Source organism: Furipterus horrens, unplaced genomic scaffold (genome assembly GCF_987537825.1).
Source record: "Furipterus horrens unplaced genomic scaffold, mFurHor1.1.pri manual_scaffold_7, whole genome shotgun sequence".
Classification (NCBI taxonomy): Eukaryota; Metazoa; Chordata; class Mammalia; order Chiroptera; family Furipteridae; genus Furipterus; species Furipterus horrens.
In genome coordinates this window covers 119,487,446-119,504,650 of record NW_028327177.1, presented here as the reverse complement: position 1 = coordinate 119,504,650, position 17,205 = coordinate 119,487,446, and the positions used below count along the sequence as shown (strand labels likewise).

General features: G+C 36.6%; 1 protein-coding gene across 2 annotated transcripts in view; it reads left to right on the top strand.

Annotated features, from left to right (window-relative positions):
• SATB1 (SATB homeobox 1) overlaps nt 1-13,301 on the top strand; it is a 77,006-nt gene extending 63,705 nt beyond the window's left edge. Inside the window, exons 9-11 of one of the 2 annotated variants that reach the window (XM_090284382.1) lie at nt 8,461-8,664; nt 9,232-9,327; nt 10,910-13,301. In XM_090284382.1, the coding sequence (XP_090140508.1) occupies nt 8,461-8,664; nt 9,232-9,327; nt 10,910-11,449 (840 nt within the window). In that variant the 3' untranslated portion in view covers nt 11,450-13,301. The remainder of the gene's footprint in view (nt 1-8,460; nt 8,665-9,231; nt 9,328-10,909) is intronic. The other variant, XM_090284384.1, reaches the window with a different exon arrangement.
• The last annotated feature ends 3,904 nt before the right edge of the window (nt 13,302-17,205 follow it).

Here is a 17,205-nt window from a genome sequence, read left to right as displayed (position 1 = left end):
GACCTTTATCACACACTACCTTGCACCAGGAGCTATTTTTTTAATGTCATCATCTCAAATATACTATGAGACATTTAAGGCAAGCGCTTTCCGTTAGGCTCATCAGCCCTTTCGGTAGTTATCGTGGACTAAGCACTGGGCTGAATGTATCTATCCTGTTTCATTTGTACCAGCCACAATCCTATGAGTTTCATACTACGATTATCTGCACTTTGTAGGGGAGGATCTAAGACTCAGAAAGGAAATGTACTCAAGTTCAGTTACGGAAATGCCTATACTGAGGTGATGGAGCATGACTTGGAGGACAGTTAGTATTTGGATGGGCAGAAAAAAAAGAGAAAGAGCTTTCTTATTAGAACAGAGGAACAGAGACTAGAACATGGCATGTTTTGGGCAGCAGCTAATGAGTAGTCCAGTGACTCAGGACAGGAGTGTGATTGGGAGGAACCTTCAGTGCAGCTCTCGGGACTGGGAACTTTTTCTCCATAATGTGAAGCCTTTGAAGGTCATTGGGAGCAGCAGTTTTAAAGAAGACCAGAGCAATGATTTCATCCCAGCATCCTTTTTCCAAGGGCATCTTGAAGTTGGTAAGGGGATCCAAGAAAGCTTAATTAAACCTGTATATTTACCTATCAGGAAGTTCCAGAGACTAAATTAGATATCATATTTATGTGCCTTTTGTAGTAATCACAACTCTGATTAACACTTGTTCTCTCATCCTTAATCAAAGCTCTAGGCATCATTAGTGTACTTTTCCCCCAAAGAGAGGAAAAAGAATGATAATTTAAAAGTCTTTTGTTCAGAAATCTAAATAATTGTCCATGGGGGGTAATTTCAAAATGTTTGGGGCCCTAGCACTGACTAGTCAGTAGTGAGCAGAAGGCAAAGAAGCAGACGATTATGATAGAAGGATAGAAGCAGAGGCTAAAATTGATGAAAGGAGCATGCACCTTGGGGGGACTGAATTTTCTAATGACACTAGCTTTGAAGGAGGAGGACAGAATAAAAACTTAAGATTTTAAGGCAGAGTGTATACATGTTAAACAAGCGCCAAATCATATCACTGAAACTTATGTAATGTCAAAAATATATCTTAGATTTAGAAGAATAAAACCTGAGCAGTTCTTTTGCAGACATTATATTCAGGCATAAAGTGAGAATTTTATTAGTTTTGTTTAAGCTTTGAAGAAACCATCTTGAAAGTAGGCTTGAAGTATATGAAAAAAAATTAACTTTTAAATTAGATATTTTCTAAATCACATGTTTTAAAAATAAGGCTTTTGGGGGAAATTCTGTGTTTCAGTCAGATTAAGGTATTCTTGTTGGCTAGTTTAATGTTATTTAGGATTTCATTCTTCATTCCGCATCTCAGATTCTCTCTCCTGAAAATATTCTTTAAAATGTGAGATCTCCTTGCCTGACAGCCTTGTTAAGTGAGAACCATTTTTATCTGCTCTGGCAAGATTATCATCTGATCATCTTGTTATGGACCAAACAATTTATAGCAAAAAAAAAGCAACAGCAGCAAAGGAAAACACCATATTGCTGTGCGCCTAACATCAGCGGTTACGAGAAGGTAGAAAAGTAGTAAAGAAAATAACATAAAAGACAAATAATTTTCTTTATTATTATTCTCTGCTTAACATTTAAGCAAAATTGAAAAGTAAATATGACTTACTAATGATTCTGAATATTCCTTCTAAATTCACTAAATTTTAAAGGGAACTTTCACTCAGATTGTATAAACAGTTCTTTTTTATAATAACAAACCTCCTGAAACTCCTAGATGCGTTTAACCTCTTAAAGGCAAAATGGCAAAAATTTACTCAAATGAGAAATGTATGGATAGCTGTTTTATATCCTTTTATTTCCACAACATGGAAACCCACAGGTTTTTGGCTAAGATACGGAGTCCCTTACATAAACTGTAAAGTCTGGAGAGAGTGTAAAACAGAAATAGTTTTAAAGTTTTAAAAAATAGTAATAATTTAAAAGAGCATCTTGTTTTTTTTTTCTTTCTAGCAAATGAAAGTATCAGAAACCACACCTTGAAAATAAATATACATATATGCACATATGCCCTTTAAATGTTTTCTTTTAAACCTATCTTTGAATAAAGTAGATGTTAATGTGCTACTTTTAGAGTGGAAAATGCATTTACTGCTACGTCTCTGTCCAAATTCATTTCCCATGTTTTCTTTAATAAGACCAATGTTAACATAACACAAAAAGTTACTTGCAGACCTGCTGCAATTCTCTTCACTGTACACAATGTAGATGTTATTAAACTGGGGAGAAAGATTAATGTATTACCTACTAATTCCATAGAGGAGAACATGTATCTTTATTATTGTTAATGGGTTGGCCACTCATTATGTTATAGAATAATTGCTTTAGCAAAGGTTTTTTTTTTTCCTAAAGAACTTCATAACATTTAAAGGTTAATATGTTAGGTAAAGAACAATATCTTAAGATAGGCGTTTTTATTACAGGACATGATGGGATGGTTTTTATTAAATTACATGATGATTTGAATGGGGAAGAAGAAAAAGTGCATCGCTTCTTGCCCTCAACTTTAATGCCTTTAATCAAATAATGACCTTCTGGAAAATAGTTAATTTTAAGCATTTGGAAAGATCAATACCACTTTGCCACCAAAAAATGGCCTAGATGATGAAATTTGATGTATTTAAAGTATCGTTTCACCCTTTTAACCTAGTAAATAATTTAAAACGCTTTCAGTATTGCTTTGCCACTGTTTTATTTCTCACTGTTCAAAGTGTTATGATTGTTCTCGAAAAGAGGTTCAAGTTAGGGTGTGAAACCTCCAGGCCTTGGACCTAGAAGTGGGGTTGTACCTCCATGAGGCCTTGTGTGTCTGCGTCAAAGTCCCTGAAGAAGTAATTTAATACTATATTTTAATGATTTTAATACTATATTTGAGGCAGAGTGTGTATGAAGCATAAAAAGTGTGAAAATCAAACGCTTCTGTAATGTTAAAGAGGTGGCTTAAAATATCATTAGTCACTTTGTATCTTTTGTGCTTTCTTGAAACATTTATTCTAAAGGTTTGAAAGAGTCAGTAGCTCTGACAATTAGAATGGATCCCCCCTCTCCAGCTTATAGAACACTGATATAAAATTACCCTTGAGTGCCGACAGCTTTGTAAATAAAAAAAAATTGCCCTCTATTAGCATGTTTGTGGGCAGATTAAAAACTGTCTTCATTAGCATAAGTAACACTTACAGATTCTTTTAAAAGTAGAAAATTATTTGCTGGATGATAATTTGCTAGCTTTGTAGTTAGTTGTTGTTCAGAATGTACTCATTCAAAATGCCTAGTGTAGTTTAGTCTACAATACTGAATTTTTTTTGTGCTAGAAGTACTATTTAATGGATTATGTACTTAATCCTTGTTCCTACTACTTGCTAAAATGTAATTCATGCTTTCTACTAAAATGTTTGTATCAAATACCTCCCTATTTAGATTGATTTCTTTTAATATCATATATTATTATACTATGTGCCCCAGAGATTGGAACGAAATACTTCTGCAAATAACACATAAAAGATGGGGGGATAAATACAGTCTATAAAATGTTTTGCTTTTTAGAACTCAAATTACCATTCTGTTTTTTAAAATGTATTTTTCCTTCTTAGTTATAGCAAGAATTATTTGTCATTTTCTTTCTCTTTATAGCTCCTGGGTTTAAAATGCATATGTATATAATGATCATATATACATATCTGTATATTATATTAAATGACTTTTTTCCTCAGAGAATATAGAAGTCTATTTTCCCCTGGAAAACTAACTGTGTTACATGCTCCCCAGCTTTGTCACAGACCTGGCTCTGAAAGGTTTCTCTTTTTATGTGTGAGACCATATAGGTACAATAAATTCATTCGTGAAATGAGGAAAGTCCTGACTAAATTAAAATCCTGTGCACCCTTATGCGTTAAAATGTTAGAAGTGAATTTACTTGAATTAACTGTTCTGTAAAGAGTGGAGTGGAAATCAGAGATTGAGTTCGGTTGGAAATTAGCAGCTGAGAGATGGAGGTGCCAGGATTTTTATTTAAATGTGGTACAACAAGATTCTGTCAGTAAAGCACATCATTAGAATATTGAGTTTAGAACTGCTAATTTTTCCTTTAAAATGAGCATACAGTCATGTGTTTCATGGACCATAATAAATTGCCATTGTGTTGTCATTGAGTTTGTTTTGCCTTTTTTTTTTTTCCTAGTATTGGTTTGGCAGTCGTTCTGCATTTTTTCTTTTTCTCCCCACTGCCCTCCCCCGATCTTATATTTCTTTAATAGATCCCTAACCAAAACCAGTCGAAAGAATGTTATTTATTTCATGCTGTCTTAGCTTTAGCATCTTTTGCACCATTTTCTTGCTTACGGTGGCAAGACCTTTGCAGATGGTTCTTGGTTACTCTAAAGTACACAACGGTATTTCCTTAGTGGCAGATGGATTTAAGACTTTTAGTTCTCAATAAATGTAGGTTTACAATACATAACTTTACAGGATTTGTGTTGTATATAACAGGTTTGAACATATTATCTCAGAATTCATCTGCATGGCATTTTCAGCTTATTCAGGGTCCATGCCAGTTTTTTTAAGTAATAGGGGGAGCGCTGTGATTGATAGCAACAGCTCAAGGCGTGATTTTGAATAGAAACAAAGGGTTTAGAACAGAAGGTGTCAAATTAAACTTTGTCAGTTTGGAAAGTAGCAACATCCTGAAAGTTTTACTAATTTATTTACATGTGGCTACTGTTTATATTTTGCCCTCTTTATATGCAGTGTAATAGTGCTTGGCAAATTTACTCCATTTAAACTTTAGGTTGTTCCTTGTACCATTTTAGTTTTCTGAGAATGGATCGGTGTCATTATTTTAAGGCTTTTAGTGTTCTGTCTTTTCTACTGTTCAGAAGAGTTGTCATTGAACTTAATTTTGAGAGTAGTTCCCTATTACCACCTACCACCTTATGGTATTTCAAGTCTCAAAAACCTCTCTTAAAAAGGTAATTATGTTCACATTTTAATTCCTTGCCTCTCCTCTCCCAAGTAAATCTATAAATTTATCATTTAAAAACCAATACAATAGAGGGGTATCATTATTTTTTATTATTTAAATATTAACAAATATTCTGTCATACTCATTTTCTTCCCAAATGTGTATGCTCTAACAATATCACTTATGGAAAAGTCATCTAGAGGAAGGTATGGAGGAATTAGAAGTCGGTTAGTTTTTTTAGTCACTTTCTGCAAAACAGATTAATAGAATCTCAATCGATAGTACTTGAGGGAGTCAGAATAATCCGTTATTTAAATAGTATTAGAAAAAATTAATCTTACTTTTGCCGGTGTACATTGGGGATGGGCTGATTTATTTCTCTGCTGACAGAACTAGTGTGTCAAAATATGTTTTCCATTACTTTTTAAGAGCTACGCACATCAGGCAAAGCAAAACCCCCCCTCGTCTTTTTTTTTTTTTTTTTCCAATATCCTTGTAGAACTAACAGTTCCCAGCTGCACTGTGAAATATTTTTCTAGGAAGCATCTGATTTCAGTCTCTTAAAATCATCATGTTTCTTGAAAGACTAGCAGAGACATGTTTCAAACTTATAATTCATCAAATTATTTTTAGATAAGGAATTAGAAGTATTATTTAAGGGCAGAGGTTAATAGCAAACTACTGGAAATGTTATGTTAGTCATGGGCAATTAATAAAAATAAAGACCTATCTTGTAAGTATAGAGACACGGAAGTGACAATATGAGCAAAATATTTGTTGAATGAGTCAGGGCTCCTTTTCTGAAATATTTGTTAAACCAGCATGAATGTGATTGTTTAGGAATTAGCTATCATTATTAGTCATTTTAAAAGAACTAATGATTTTCTTTTCCACAGAACATCTGTGATCCACATGTCTTTTTCACATACATCCAAGTGCTAACTGATCTCTGCATTAAAAAGTTTCTAAAGGAAGCTTTTCTTACATGAATTGTTCTTAATTTAACTTCTAGCAATTTTTAGTTTCAAGCATTAGTTTCTAAAAAAAATTCTTAGATGCTCAATGCTTAGCACTTACTGCAATGATATAAGGCTAGCTAAGTAAAAAAAAAAAAAATCTTTTTGAACCTTCTAAGATCTCTTGAAAGATAAATAAAATTGTAGCACTTGCTGTGTTTAGGGGTGGGGCCCTGCCAGTTGCCATAGCATGAAGGCTGGAGACAAGGGAAGAGGACAGTGACATAGTTAATATTCAAGCCTACAGGAGGGTATATATAAAACCTTCACAGCATCAAAACTTAGAGGTAAAGTGTAAAGAAGTATTTTCTACTTAGATATAGGAAAGTATAAAGTATTTCAATGGTTTAAGCTAGAGAGCAAATATTTGCTGGTAAGAGCTAAATGACCAGACCCAGAGCACCCAATGCAAGTGGGTCTCAAATATTTCAAATACATAATTTGTAGTTAATATTGCACTCACATAAAGAGAGCTGAAATAGGACATATCATCATATTATTCTAGAAATAAACACAGAATTGCCATGGTTAGAAGAGGAACATGTTCAATGACACTGTAGTCACCATTCTTTCTTTTTATTTAGCTAATATTCTTTTAGGCAGATCTTCACTTTACTGCCTGCTTTCATAGCCTTGAATTATGTGTTGAGTGGCATTGAATGAGTGCATGATGGCATGACCGTCCCTATGCACATACTTGTTTAATTAAAAGACCTGTTGAGTAGAGTGTCAAAGCTGTCTTAGAAACATTTGTAGATATCATGAGGTTTAGCAGCAGTCACCCTTGGCTGGTTAGTAGATAGTCTTTGGAAAGGTAATGTATCAGTTCTCTCTGAAATCTCTCAAATAGGCCATTTTAGGGAGAATGGGCCTTCCTTCTTCCCACTGTATGGTGAAGTTGGAAAGAGAATTTTCTCCAGTGGTTCTGTTTTGAGAAGAAAGGGAGGAAAGTCATACCATTCTTATTCCAATGGTATCATGAAAAACAAAATCAGAAAAGCAAAAAACAAAACAAAACAGAAAACCCTCACCTTGGCTAGTTCTAGAAATTAGGTAATAAGGAAACTGTATTTTATCTATTCACATTCATAAACTACTGGTAGTTTAGTTGGAATTTTCAAGACGCCCCTTTGTCTTAGTTCGAGTTCCCAAAAGCAGAGCCTAGGATGGGGAATCAGGGGCACATGATTTGGTGAGGGACCTGGAAGGAGCAAGGAGGATAGAGTCCAGTAAGAATGTGGTCTCAGGTAAAATCTATATTGATAGAGGGAGATAGGGTCATCTCTAGAGAGTAATTGAAGGGTAGAATGAGTCGTCACTTTGGGGTAAGGGGGCATAGACTTTGTATCACTGGGTCAGCTGGCCATGGCCACCCTGCATGGGGGGGCCAGGGAGGATGTAGAATAACTGTCCAGACATCTCTAAGCGAGATGACCCCAAGACAGTTCCCCAGAAAAAAAGTATGGCTGTAAGCTTGTAGCAGGCAGTACAGCAGCGGGATGGGGGTAGGGGGATGGCCTTGGCTGGTGAAGAGGGTCTGGATGGGATGCACTCCTTCTTCTCCTCCCCATTCCTTAGTGTCCGTCATGGCAGCCAAGATGAAGAAGGTCTGAAATGGTGATTAGAAAATGCTAGACAGTGTACTCTGTTGGGCCACTCAGTGTTTGGTAGATGATCTGAGGATCAAAAGTTAAACTTTAGAAGGTATCGGTAAGGTTCAGATTTTAGCATTCATTGGGCATTTCATTCGTTATTCAGAAAATCTGATACTATTATCGCTTGACAAATCAGAGTGTATACTGCAGTGGGTAGCAAAACAGACTCTGAGGTGTCTTGAATTCTTCTAATGCCCAATCTAATCATTATGCTTTTATATGGGACAAAGTTCCTGCTTACACAGTTGCACACGCCCTTTCTCTCTCTTTCATACTCTCACATACACACACAACAATATTCATACATAGTTTCTGATACAAAATTACAAACTTAGGAGATTCTTTTAGAGAAATCATTCTAAGAATCTGTCCTATCTCTTCTTAATACCTTCAGGACCTCAGGTGGCCACTCATCAGACAAGAAAGTTGGGCAAGACTGAAGCACGCTCAGCTTTGCTTTTCTCCTGTTTCACATATCACAGAGTCCGTGGTAAATGTGTCTTGCCCTTGGAGTCTGAAAAATATTACCCTCCTTTAAGATGCAAGTCTGAACGTTTATTGGAAACAGAGCCTCGACAGCCACAGCTATTCTCTTAACAGATTTAAAAAAAAAACAAAAACTTAAAGCAGATTGGAGTGTTTAAGCTTATGAAAAAAAAGTTAACTTCACAGGGTCTTTCCTCTTTAAGCTCCTAATGGAAATTGTCAGCCCCCCTCCCAACCCCATAGGCATGAACTGACTTATCATTCCCTTGTCTCTAAGGGGTGGTTGTGTGAGCTGTTACGTTGGAAAGAAGATCCCTCTCCAGAAAACAGGACCCTGTGGGAGAACCTCTCCATGATCCGAAGATTCCTCAGTCTTCCTCAGCCAGAACGTGATGCCATATATGAACAGGAGAGCAATGCGGTCCATCACCATGGCGACAGGCCGCCCCACATCATCCATGTTCCAGCAGAACAGATTCAGGTTCGTTTACCTTGGCCAATTCAATATAGCACTAAGTAAATAGAGCTTGAAACTTAGCAGGGATATTAGCGTTTCTCTTCATCCCAGCAGTCTAAACATGGGCTTTTTAGCAAGAGATAGCAATACACTGCCGTCTTGCTCAAGGGGATGAAAGGAAAACTAACACTTTCTCCAACATGTGTTTTGTGTTCCTCTCCCCTCATCTCCCCACCCCTAAAGTGGCAGGAACCCCCTTTCACACCTCTTGTTCAGCAAGTGTGTCTTTGTTAGAATTGGGTTGTTTTGTGCATAGGAGTTTCCATTTTTTTTAATCAGAATTTAAACACACCACCTTTTTTTTTTTTTTTTTTAAACTAATACATACACTGCCCCCAAGGAAAGGAATTACTGCTGTTTTCTGTAGAATTATTTTATACCTTGGCTTCTGTCCAAAAAGAGGAGGGAAAGGAAACCTAATTGGAATCCTGATTCTAGCTCCTTGGCCCTTCCTGCACTTTATGGCTATCTCCCTACACCCTCACGGAACACAGGTTAGAGGTGAGTCATGTCTCCTTGTCTTTCCTTGAGAGCCTCTCTCCCACCACTCTTGGGGAAGGAGAGTCTAGAGGCATTTTCTTACCAGGCCTGCTGACCCCTGCACAGTGGCTTGGCGCTGCTCCTCAGGTGAGCAGGCACACGTTACCTTTGCCCTCAGGAAAGGAACACAGAGACCGGGAGGGACACTGTGGCTTAAAGACCTGCTCCCTTGGTCAAGATGTTCAGACTTTTAAAGGACATAGTAACCATGGCAGTGGGCAGAGGCTGCTCTGCCAACAGATTCAGCCTTGGACTTAGCTTGTTGTGTCATGAGACTTGTCTCCAATCATCCACTGAGGAAACTTCCTGTGAATTTAGGTTGGAAAGCTCTGGGATCAGGTAGTTATTGGTTCTCTGATGGCCGCAGTTGTTTAGGAAGTGTGTTGAAATTGAACTTGAGCTGTATAATTTATTAGGTTTCCCGTTTAACGGAAAATGCCATTGCCTTCCAGAGTCCTAAAATTTTATCTTTGGTGAATCATCTTCATTATTTCTGAGTATTACTGTGAAAAAATACATATGCAGCTAAAAACAATAATAGGGTTATCCATCCACTAGGAAAAAAAAAATCCTTGAGTGTGTATTATAGGTAAATTGAAAAAGAGAATCCCTTAGGATACCAAGCACTAAAATAACCGTGAAAGCCTGATGAACTTACTCTTCAGCAAAAATAAAAAAGAGAAAGATATTCGTTAAGTAATAAAAATAGGACTTGTTTGAAAATGTAAATTGTTTTTAATAAAATCACTTCGTAGGGGGATAAAAGGTAATGCTCGGGCACAATATAAATATTCTGCTATTTTGCCACTCACTTGGGGTGATTTGCTTTGCTGATAAGAGTTATCAGGGGAGAGTACAGTGACGTGCCTGCATCACACATTTGTTCTGTGTGGCTGTGTATGGCAGTTACAGCACATATACAGATACTAATTATGAAACAGTGTCTGTGGACACTAAATTTAAATCCTAATCACATCCGAGTTGACTGTAGGCAAAACAGTTCGCTAGCCATTGTGTGATGGATTGAACCTTTATTTTTCGGTAAGAAAAAAACTTGCACAGTCAGCCTAGTGCAATTTGGTGAGACATTGTGTATTAAACCAGAACTGTGTGGTAGGCACCTCACAACCCCTTTGGACTCATAAGAGAGAATGCTGAAGAAGAGCAGAGGACTATCTGTATCACTTGTAATTTGAATAAAACTTTCTATTCTTGCTCCGTGATTCAGCCACCCGATGACATTGGGCAGAACACAGGTTTCTTTCCCGGTTCCGTACCTCACCTTTCTGAAATGCCTTTGAAATCCTTCTCGATCTTCCTTTTAAATCTTTGTTAATCATTCACGTCATCATTTGCTTTGCTGTCTTCGCGGTCGGTGTATAGCCGTCTGGTGAAGGTCCTGGCTCCCATCTTCAGAGCGCTGACTTTTCACTGCTGTGAGCCAATGTGAGAATCAAGGTTAGGAGGCTCCGCGGACCTCTGAGCTGGAAGCCCACTAGGCCCCCAGTCCCCAAACCAGTTCTTTCCATCCTTCCTAGTTCTCATCATTTTGATTGTTTTCCCCCTAACGCTATGGGCCATTTAGCTCACCTGCCTTTGGGGCCCAAGTCTTTGTGTCTACCAAGTACTCTAGCAGCGGTTCTAGCGGCCGCGTGCGCACCGGGGCGAGCGAGCGCGAGGGTCTCACTGCCTGCCTGTTCCTTTCCAGCAGCAGCCGCAGCCGCAGCCGCAGCAGCCGGCCCCGCCGCCTCCGCAGCCCCAGGCGCAGCAGCCCGCCGGCCCCCGGCTGCCCCCGCGGCAGCCCACCGTGGCCGCACCGGCCGAGGCCGAGGACGATGGCCGCCAGAAGACCCGGCCGCGGACGAAGATCTCCGTGGAGGCCCTGGGAATCCTCCAGAGTTTCATCCAAGACGTAGGCCTGTACCCGGACGAAGAGGCCATCCAGACTCTGTCCGCGCAGCTGGACCTCCCCAAGTACACCATCATCAAGTTCTTTCAGAACCAGCGGTATTATCTCAAGCACCACGGCAAACTGAAGGACAACTCCGGCTTAGAGGTGGATGTGGCCGAATACAAAGAAGAGGAGTTGCTTAAGGATTTGGAGGAGAGTGTCCAGGATAAAAACGCTAATACCCTTTTCTCGGTGAAACTAGAAGAGGAGCTAGCAGCGGAGGGGAACACAGACGTTAACGCTGACTTGAAAGACTGAGAGAGAAAGTATTATTTCCATTCAACAGTGCCACTGGTATTTACCAACAAAATGAAAATCCACCTGCATTTGCTCAGAAAACCTTTGTTGTTCATGGTTTGGCCAATGAATCTTCAGAAACTTGCACAAACAGGAAAGTTGAGAAAGGATAATACAGACTGCACTAAATGTTTTACTCTGTTTTACAAACTGCTTGGCAGCCCCAGGTGAAGCATTGCGGATTGTTTGGTATTAAAAATTCAAATTTGTTTTCTTGGGACACACCAAGGTGTGTACCCCGTTAGCATGATACCAGTGATTTTTTTTAAAAAAAATTATTATTATTCTGGAGCCTCAAACAAGCATTATAACTATATTCTGTGATTATTTCCTTCCTTTAATTATTTCTGTAACACTCCACACTGATCTTTGGAAACTCGCCCCTTATTTTAAAAAGAAAAAAGAAAAAAAAAGAGTTTGTTACTCTATTGTATGTTACAAAAGAACTATAGACTGTGGAATGCAGTTTAAAGATGACATATGCCAACAAATGCCTTGTATTATATGGCACTGCCGTAATTCAAATTTGTTTTTATTTTGGAAATAAAAGTTCACTGTAATTTTTTTTTTCATTCTCATTGTTACATGATTTTTTTTTAAAAATGAAAAAATGTGAAACACAATTTAGTCCTCATTATTTATTTGTAGATCCTGCAGCATCATGTTGTAATTAATTTTTTGGAAGTTTCCGTTAAATGTAATATTGCTTCTCTTGTTACCATACTGATTCTTTTCTATTTATAAATGTATTTTGATGGGCAGTAAAACAAAGTGTCTTAAAAGTTTTAAATAGAGAAAATGTGCTTTACACAGTTGCCTATAAAAAGTGCTCTATGTTATCCAAGCAATTCATACTATAAGCTTCACTCTTATTGTTGTATGCAATTTTTACTATCATGCAAATAAGCTTAGGTAAATAAAACTAATAGATCACCTTAGAAAATTATGCAATTAATGTGAAAATAATTGATGTTTGCAATGTGTCTTCCTTTGGTTTACAATCAATTTTAAAGCTACATCTGTATAAAATTTCTGTATAAAGGTGTATTTCTTTTTTATGAGTTTATGGCTATGAAAACACCAGCTATTTTGTTAAAGCTGGCTGTTTTTATAAGTGTATCACAATTTTTCTTTATGCAGAAATGTTCTGATTAGGAGTGGTTATTGACTGTAACTACACAATTAAAATTGTTTGTATGGTATGACATGGTAGGGTTTGTCTGCTTATGTGAAGTAACCTGAAAGAGTCGGAGATGGCCCTCTCAGTCAGGTGCATGTTAATCCTTTCTTGATATTTTACCGATTTTAAAAAGAGCAATTGAAAAGTCACTCGCAACACTGTAAATTCAAATCACAAACACATGCTCATTTTTAAAGTTTAACAATGAAGATGATAACCTGGTTTAGGTTAATATTTTGCTTAATTAACAGATAGCAGGATGGTCTAGAGACTCACCAACGAAAACAGAAGTCCAGTCTCTGGCCGTTACATGCTTAGAATGGTTTCATCTGTATTTACTTCACAATTCTTCAGTTATTGCAACACTTTTTTAAAACTCATGCACAGATATTTTTAAAGGCCATTAATAATAACATAAAATTAGTATGGAAAAGGAAACTTCTGTATAAAAACTCCTTAATAAGCAGTGTATTTTTTTAAAGTTATAAATGAAATATAAGTTAACTCATTTGGTTGTGTATGTCATAACTGTAAGAACCACAAGAAGAAAATAACACACTTGGAATTTAAACACAATCTTCAAGATACAAAATTAGGTATGTTAATGGTTGTAAGATTGAGGCCAGAGTTGCAGGGGGTTTCTTATTTTTGTTTTGTTTTTTTTTTTGTATTCACTTTATATTTTGCTTCCTTTTTCTTAAAGGGTTCCTAGATGTTAATAGGTGTGTCTGGCTTCCTTAAAACTTGGTTCTGAAATGGCCCCTTCTTTTCCTGCCATTGCCCTGGGCCCTGATCAGCTCATTCATAGGCAACTGGGCTGCTTTAGTGTTGAGCTTTTACTTAGGAAACTGAAATGGGACCATTGAAACTCCCTATTCACTTTTAAAAAGTACTGTTTGCTTTTGAAGCAGGGCTGAACTACTCTGAAAGCAGCTGGTTGCTGCTAACTGAAAATTGAAAAGTTCTCAATTCTTAAGTGAGAAAACTTTTTAAACATTCTTGCTCAATAGACTTTAGAAAAGCATTTGCGCAAAAGGAGTTTGAATTAAGATAGAAATTAGATTTCATGTTTAAAAAATAAATAGAAACTAGTATGCCATGAAGTTTTAAGGAAAACCATCCTCCTCAAGTTTAAGGAAAAATCTAGAGCAGAGAGAAGTCTTTTTTTTTTTTTTTAACCAGCCCAACACTCAAAATAAGGAGTCAGAATTACAAAATTTAATATTTTTATGGAAGGAGAAAATAGGTTGCAAAAATATGATTTTCCCATTCCCAATAATAAACTTTTGAAATAACATTCTCAGTGAATTGGTGAGTGTGTGTAAGAAATCAACAATACTAACAAAGTTCTTACTTAGGCCCTTTTAACTTAAGCATAATAATTTTGCTAATATGAAGTTTTAAACCAAAAAAAAGCACATGTCTATAAATAGTCATGGTGATGATGGAGTAAAATTGTTTTCAGAAAAGATGGCACATTTTGGAAACGATTTGTCTGGGTGATCTTCCACATTGCTTCCCCCACATCATTTATTGCTCATACCAGTCCTGTTGCCGTTGGCTATGGTAAATTCCTTGAACAAGCTTCATTGTGTCCAAGTTTATGGGAGACTTTTTAAAAGCGGGGCATGATATAGCGCTTCGTGCTGTTAAGACCTTAGCAGAGTCAGGTAGTTTACGGGTAATATTCAACCTTGTACATCTGAATCTGTCATGGATTCCTTCCCTCAGCACTTTGCCACTAATTTGTATTACACTCTGTGGCCATATAATACTTGCACATTATGCAAAAAATAATGTTGATAGTATCTCCTTGGCACAAGATATGCAGAGTTGACACATAACCTTTGAAAACCAAGGTAACTAATATGTATGTGTGCCCTAGTTGTGTGGCACTTGGTTACAAAGTCTGTACATATTATGTATAAAATGTGTATAGATTAACATTTAGTCCTGAAGAATTCTGAGCTTAAACAAAATGTTTTTTCCAAGTAGTGATATCTATATCTGTGCTTATCTAAAATATATAGCTTGAGTAGAAAACATTTTCAAATGGTTCAAGATTGAGTAAAAATGACAATCTCATACATTCCATTATTAAATTCTGCCCTATTCCCTATTGTTATCAGCCAATATTAAGGTCCTTGACTGTCACAATAATATCAATAAATGAGATATTCTGAACTGCTTGGTGATATTTTCAAAAAAACAATTAAAATGTATATACCCTATTAAATAGCCTATAGAAATAGGACTATTGTGTTAAAACAAGGCAGAAATTTGCATGGTATTGTGGAAACCAATGGAGGTCCAAAAATATTAATCATATCAAATAGGAGAAGATATTGATGCTATTATTTACCTTATAAATATTTTTGACTTTTTAAGGGGGTATGTTATGGAGTCGGTGTTTCTTCTGAGGCAATCCTTTTCATGTAAATACTATTTGCATGTCCTTTGACAAAGGCTAAGTAAGCTACAATCTATTAACATACACGTTTTTGATAAAATATAAAGTACCCTTATTAAAGAAATGTGGAAGGTGTATGTCCATAATACTATTCCTGTCTACAATACCAAATGTTAAATAAAGATAGTTTGGAATCACTGTTTAAAAGATGAGCAACATTTTTAAGCCTTTCTTACATTACCCTACTTACGTGGATCATGTATACTTCCAAATATAATTTTATCCAAATAATTCTACGACAACTACATTATGGCTTCTTGCTTATACCAAGGTGTGTGTTAAGTCACTTTCTCCCATCTACTATTTTCAGCTGCTCATATCCCCACTGTGATCAAAGGCATGAGACCTGGGCCCTGATCTCTATGATAAGGGGGTTGATGAAGGAATGCATTAGAGCAGTGAGTTGTATTTGTTGCCTTGCAAAATAAACACTCGCAAGGAAACTCTAAGGTGACCTATTTTGCACTAAGTTAAATGTTAAACATTATTTCTTCACTGGTAGTTGAATTTCACTGTTGCTGAATATTCGCTTTAAATGGTATCCAAATAAGCTTTCATTCCAGTGACAGTCCCTAATTCATGCCCTTAGGCCCCAAAAAGAAATGATGTTCCATGTTCTGCTTTCATTGGCCGCTCACAACAGAACTAACAGGACCTGTTAGACAAGGTTCAGATATTTAAATATGTCCATTAATTCGTGGCATCTGTGGCAATGTGACTAAAAATTAGCATTTGTCCAGAGCACAGCCTGTCCAACAGTATCTTAATGTGGGGATAGGTTTCAACTACTCCACCTTCATTTCCGGTTTTAATTTCCAAATATTTGTTTTACCCTCTCATACAAAGGCTTCCCACCTTCCGAGGCCCCTCCCTAACATCCTCCTTAAATATGCTTAAAGCGATAATAGCACTTTAAAAGCATGTGCCGAATGCTTCGTTTTACAAGGCAATGCCACAAACATAACGGCCATTCCACTATGAGCTATGTCAGACAGGCATTGAGATTCCCGCTTCAAAAACGAGGGAGGGGAAACCGAGAGTAGCTGGCATGTTTAGCTAAGTGGCCGCAGTGGTCTTAAAACCCAGTCTTCTATCTACAAATGCCTAGCTCTACTTTCTCCTTTAAAAAAGCTTTCTGGAATGTAGGATATATAGGAAAAATTACTTGCAATTCAAAATTCTCAGAAATATAATGTAACATGCATTTTGCTAATACAAAAAGTTCATTACTAACATAATTGAAATCAAGTGTATGAAATGTTTCATCATGAAATATTAACCCCATAACTGCCATCCTTGTGTAAGATCCATATCACCAATTTTAAAAAACCCTACACTTTATTATAGGAATTTTCAAATACATATGAAAAAGAGAGAATAAAATAATGAACTCCCAGAGATTCATTACCTAGTTCAAAATATTTTTCTGTTAATACTTTGTAAAACTTTTTAAAATTATGATGAAACTTTTATGAAAATATACATACTATTCAATGACATAATCTTTTCTACAAAGTAATGAATTTTCTGATTTCTAGAAAAAATACTAAAACTTGCAGTTTTTCCCAATACCCTCTGAGAATTTTCAAAAAGCCAGTTTTAGGAGGACCTGTGAGAATTCCACAAATATTTGGAACATAAAAAATAAAGACAAACCAGCCTTTATTTATAAACAATGTGTGCTTTCATATCATTGTTTAAACTAAAGTACATAATTTTCAGTTATGCATAATAAAATATGTAATTAAGCAACATTCCATGGTGGATTAAAGAATTAAAAGCTTCAGGTGCAGAAAAGAATTTGTTGGCATTTTCTTTTTCAAGGTGGTATTTTGAGGTGTTACTTTTCATTTTCCTTTGACATCTTATACACAAACAAATAGGTAGAAACAGGTGAGAAGCTGAGAAATAAAGTATTGGCTCTACTACAATATACCTGAAAAACAGCTAGGAAGAATATTTGCAACATGCCCAGGAAGGCTAAATTAATAAGGACAGAAATCTTTTTAGGCTAGGGAAAAAAAAAATCTTGAAACGGGCACGCACTTCAAGAAATAGGAATAGCAT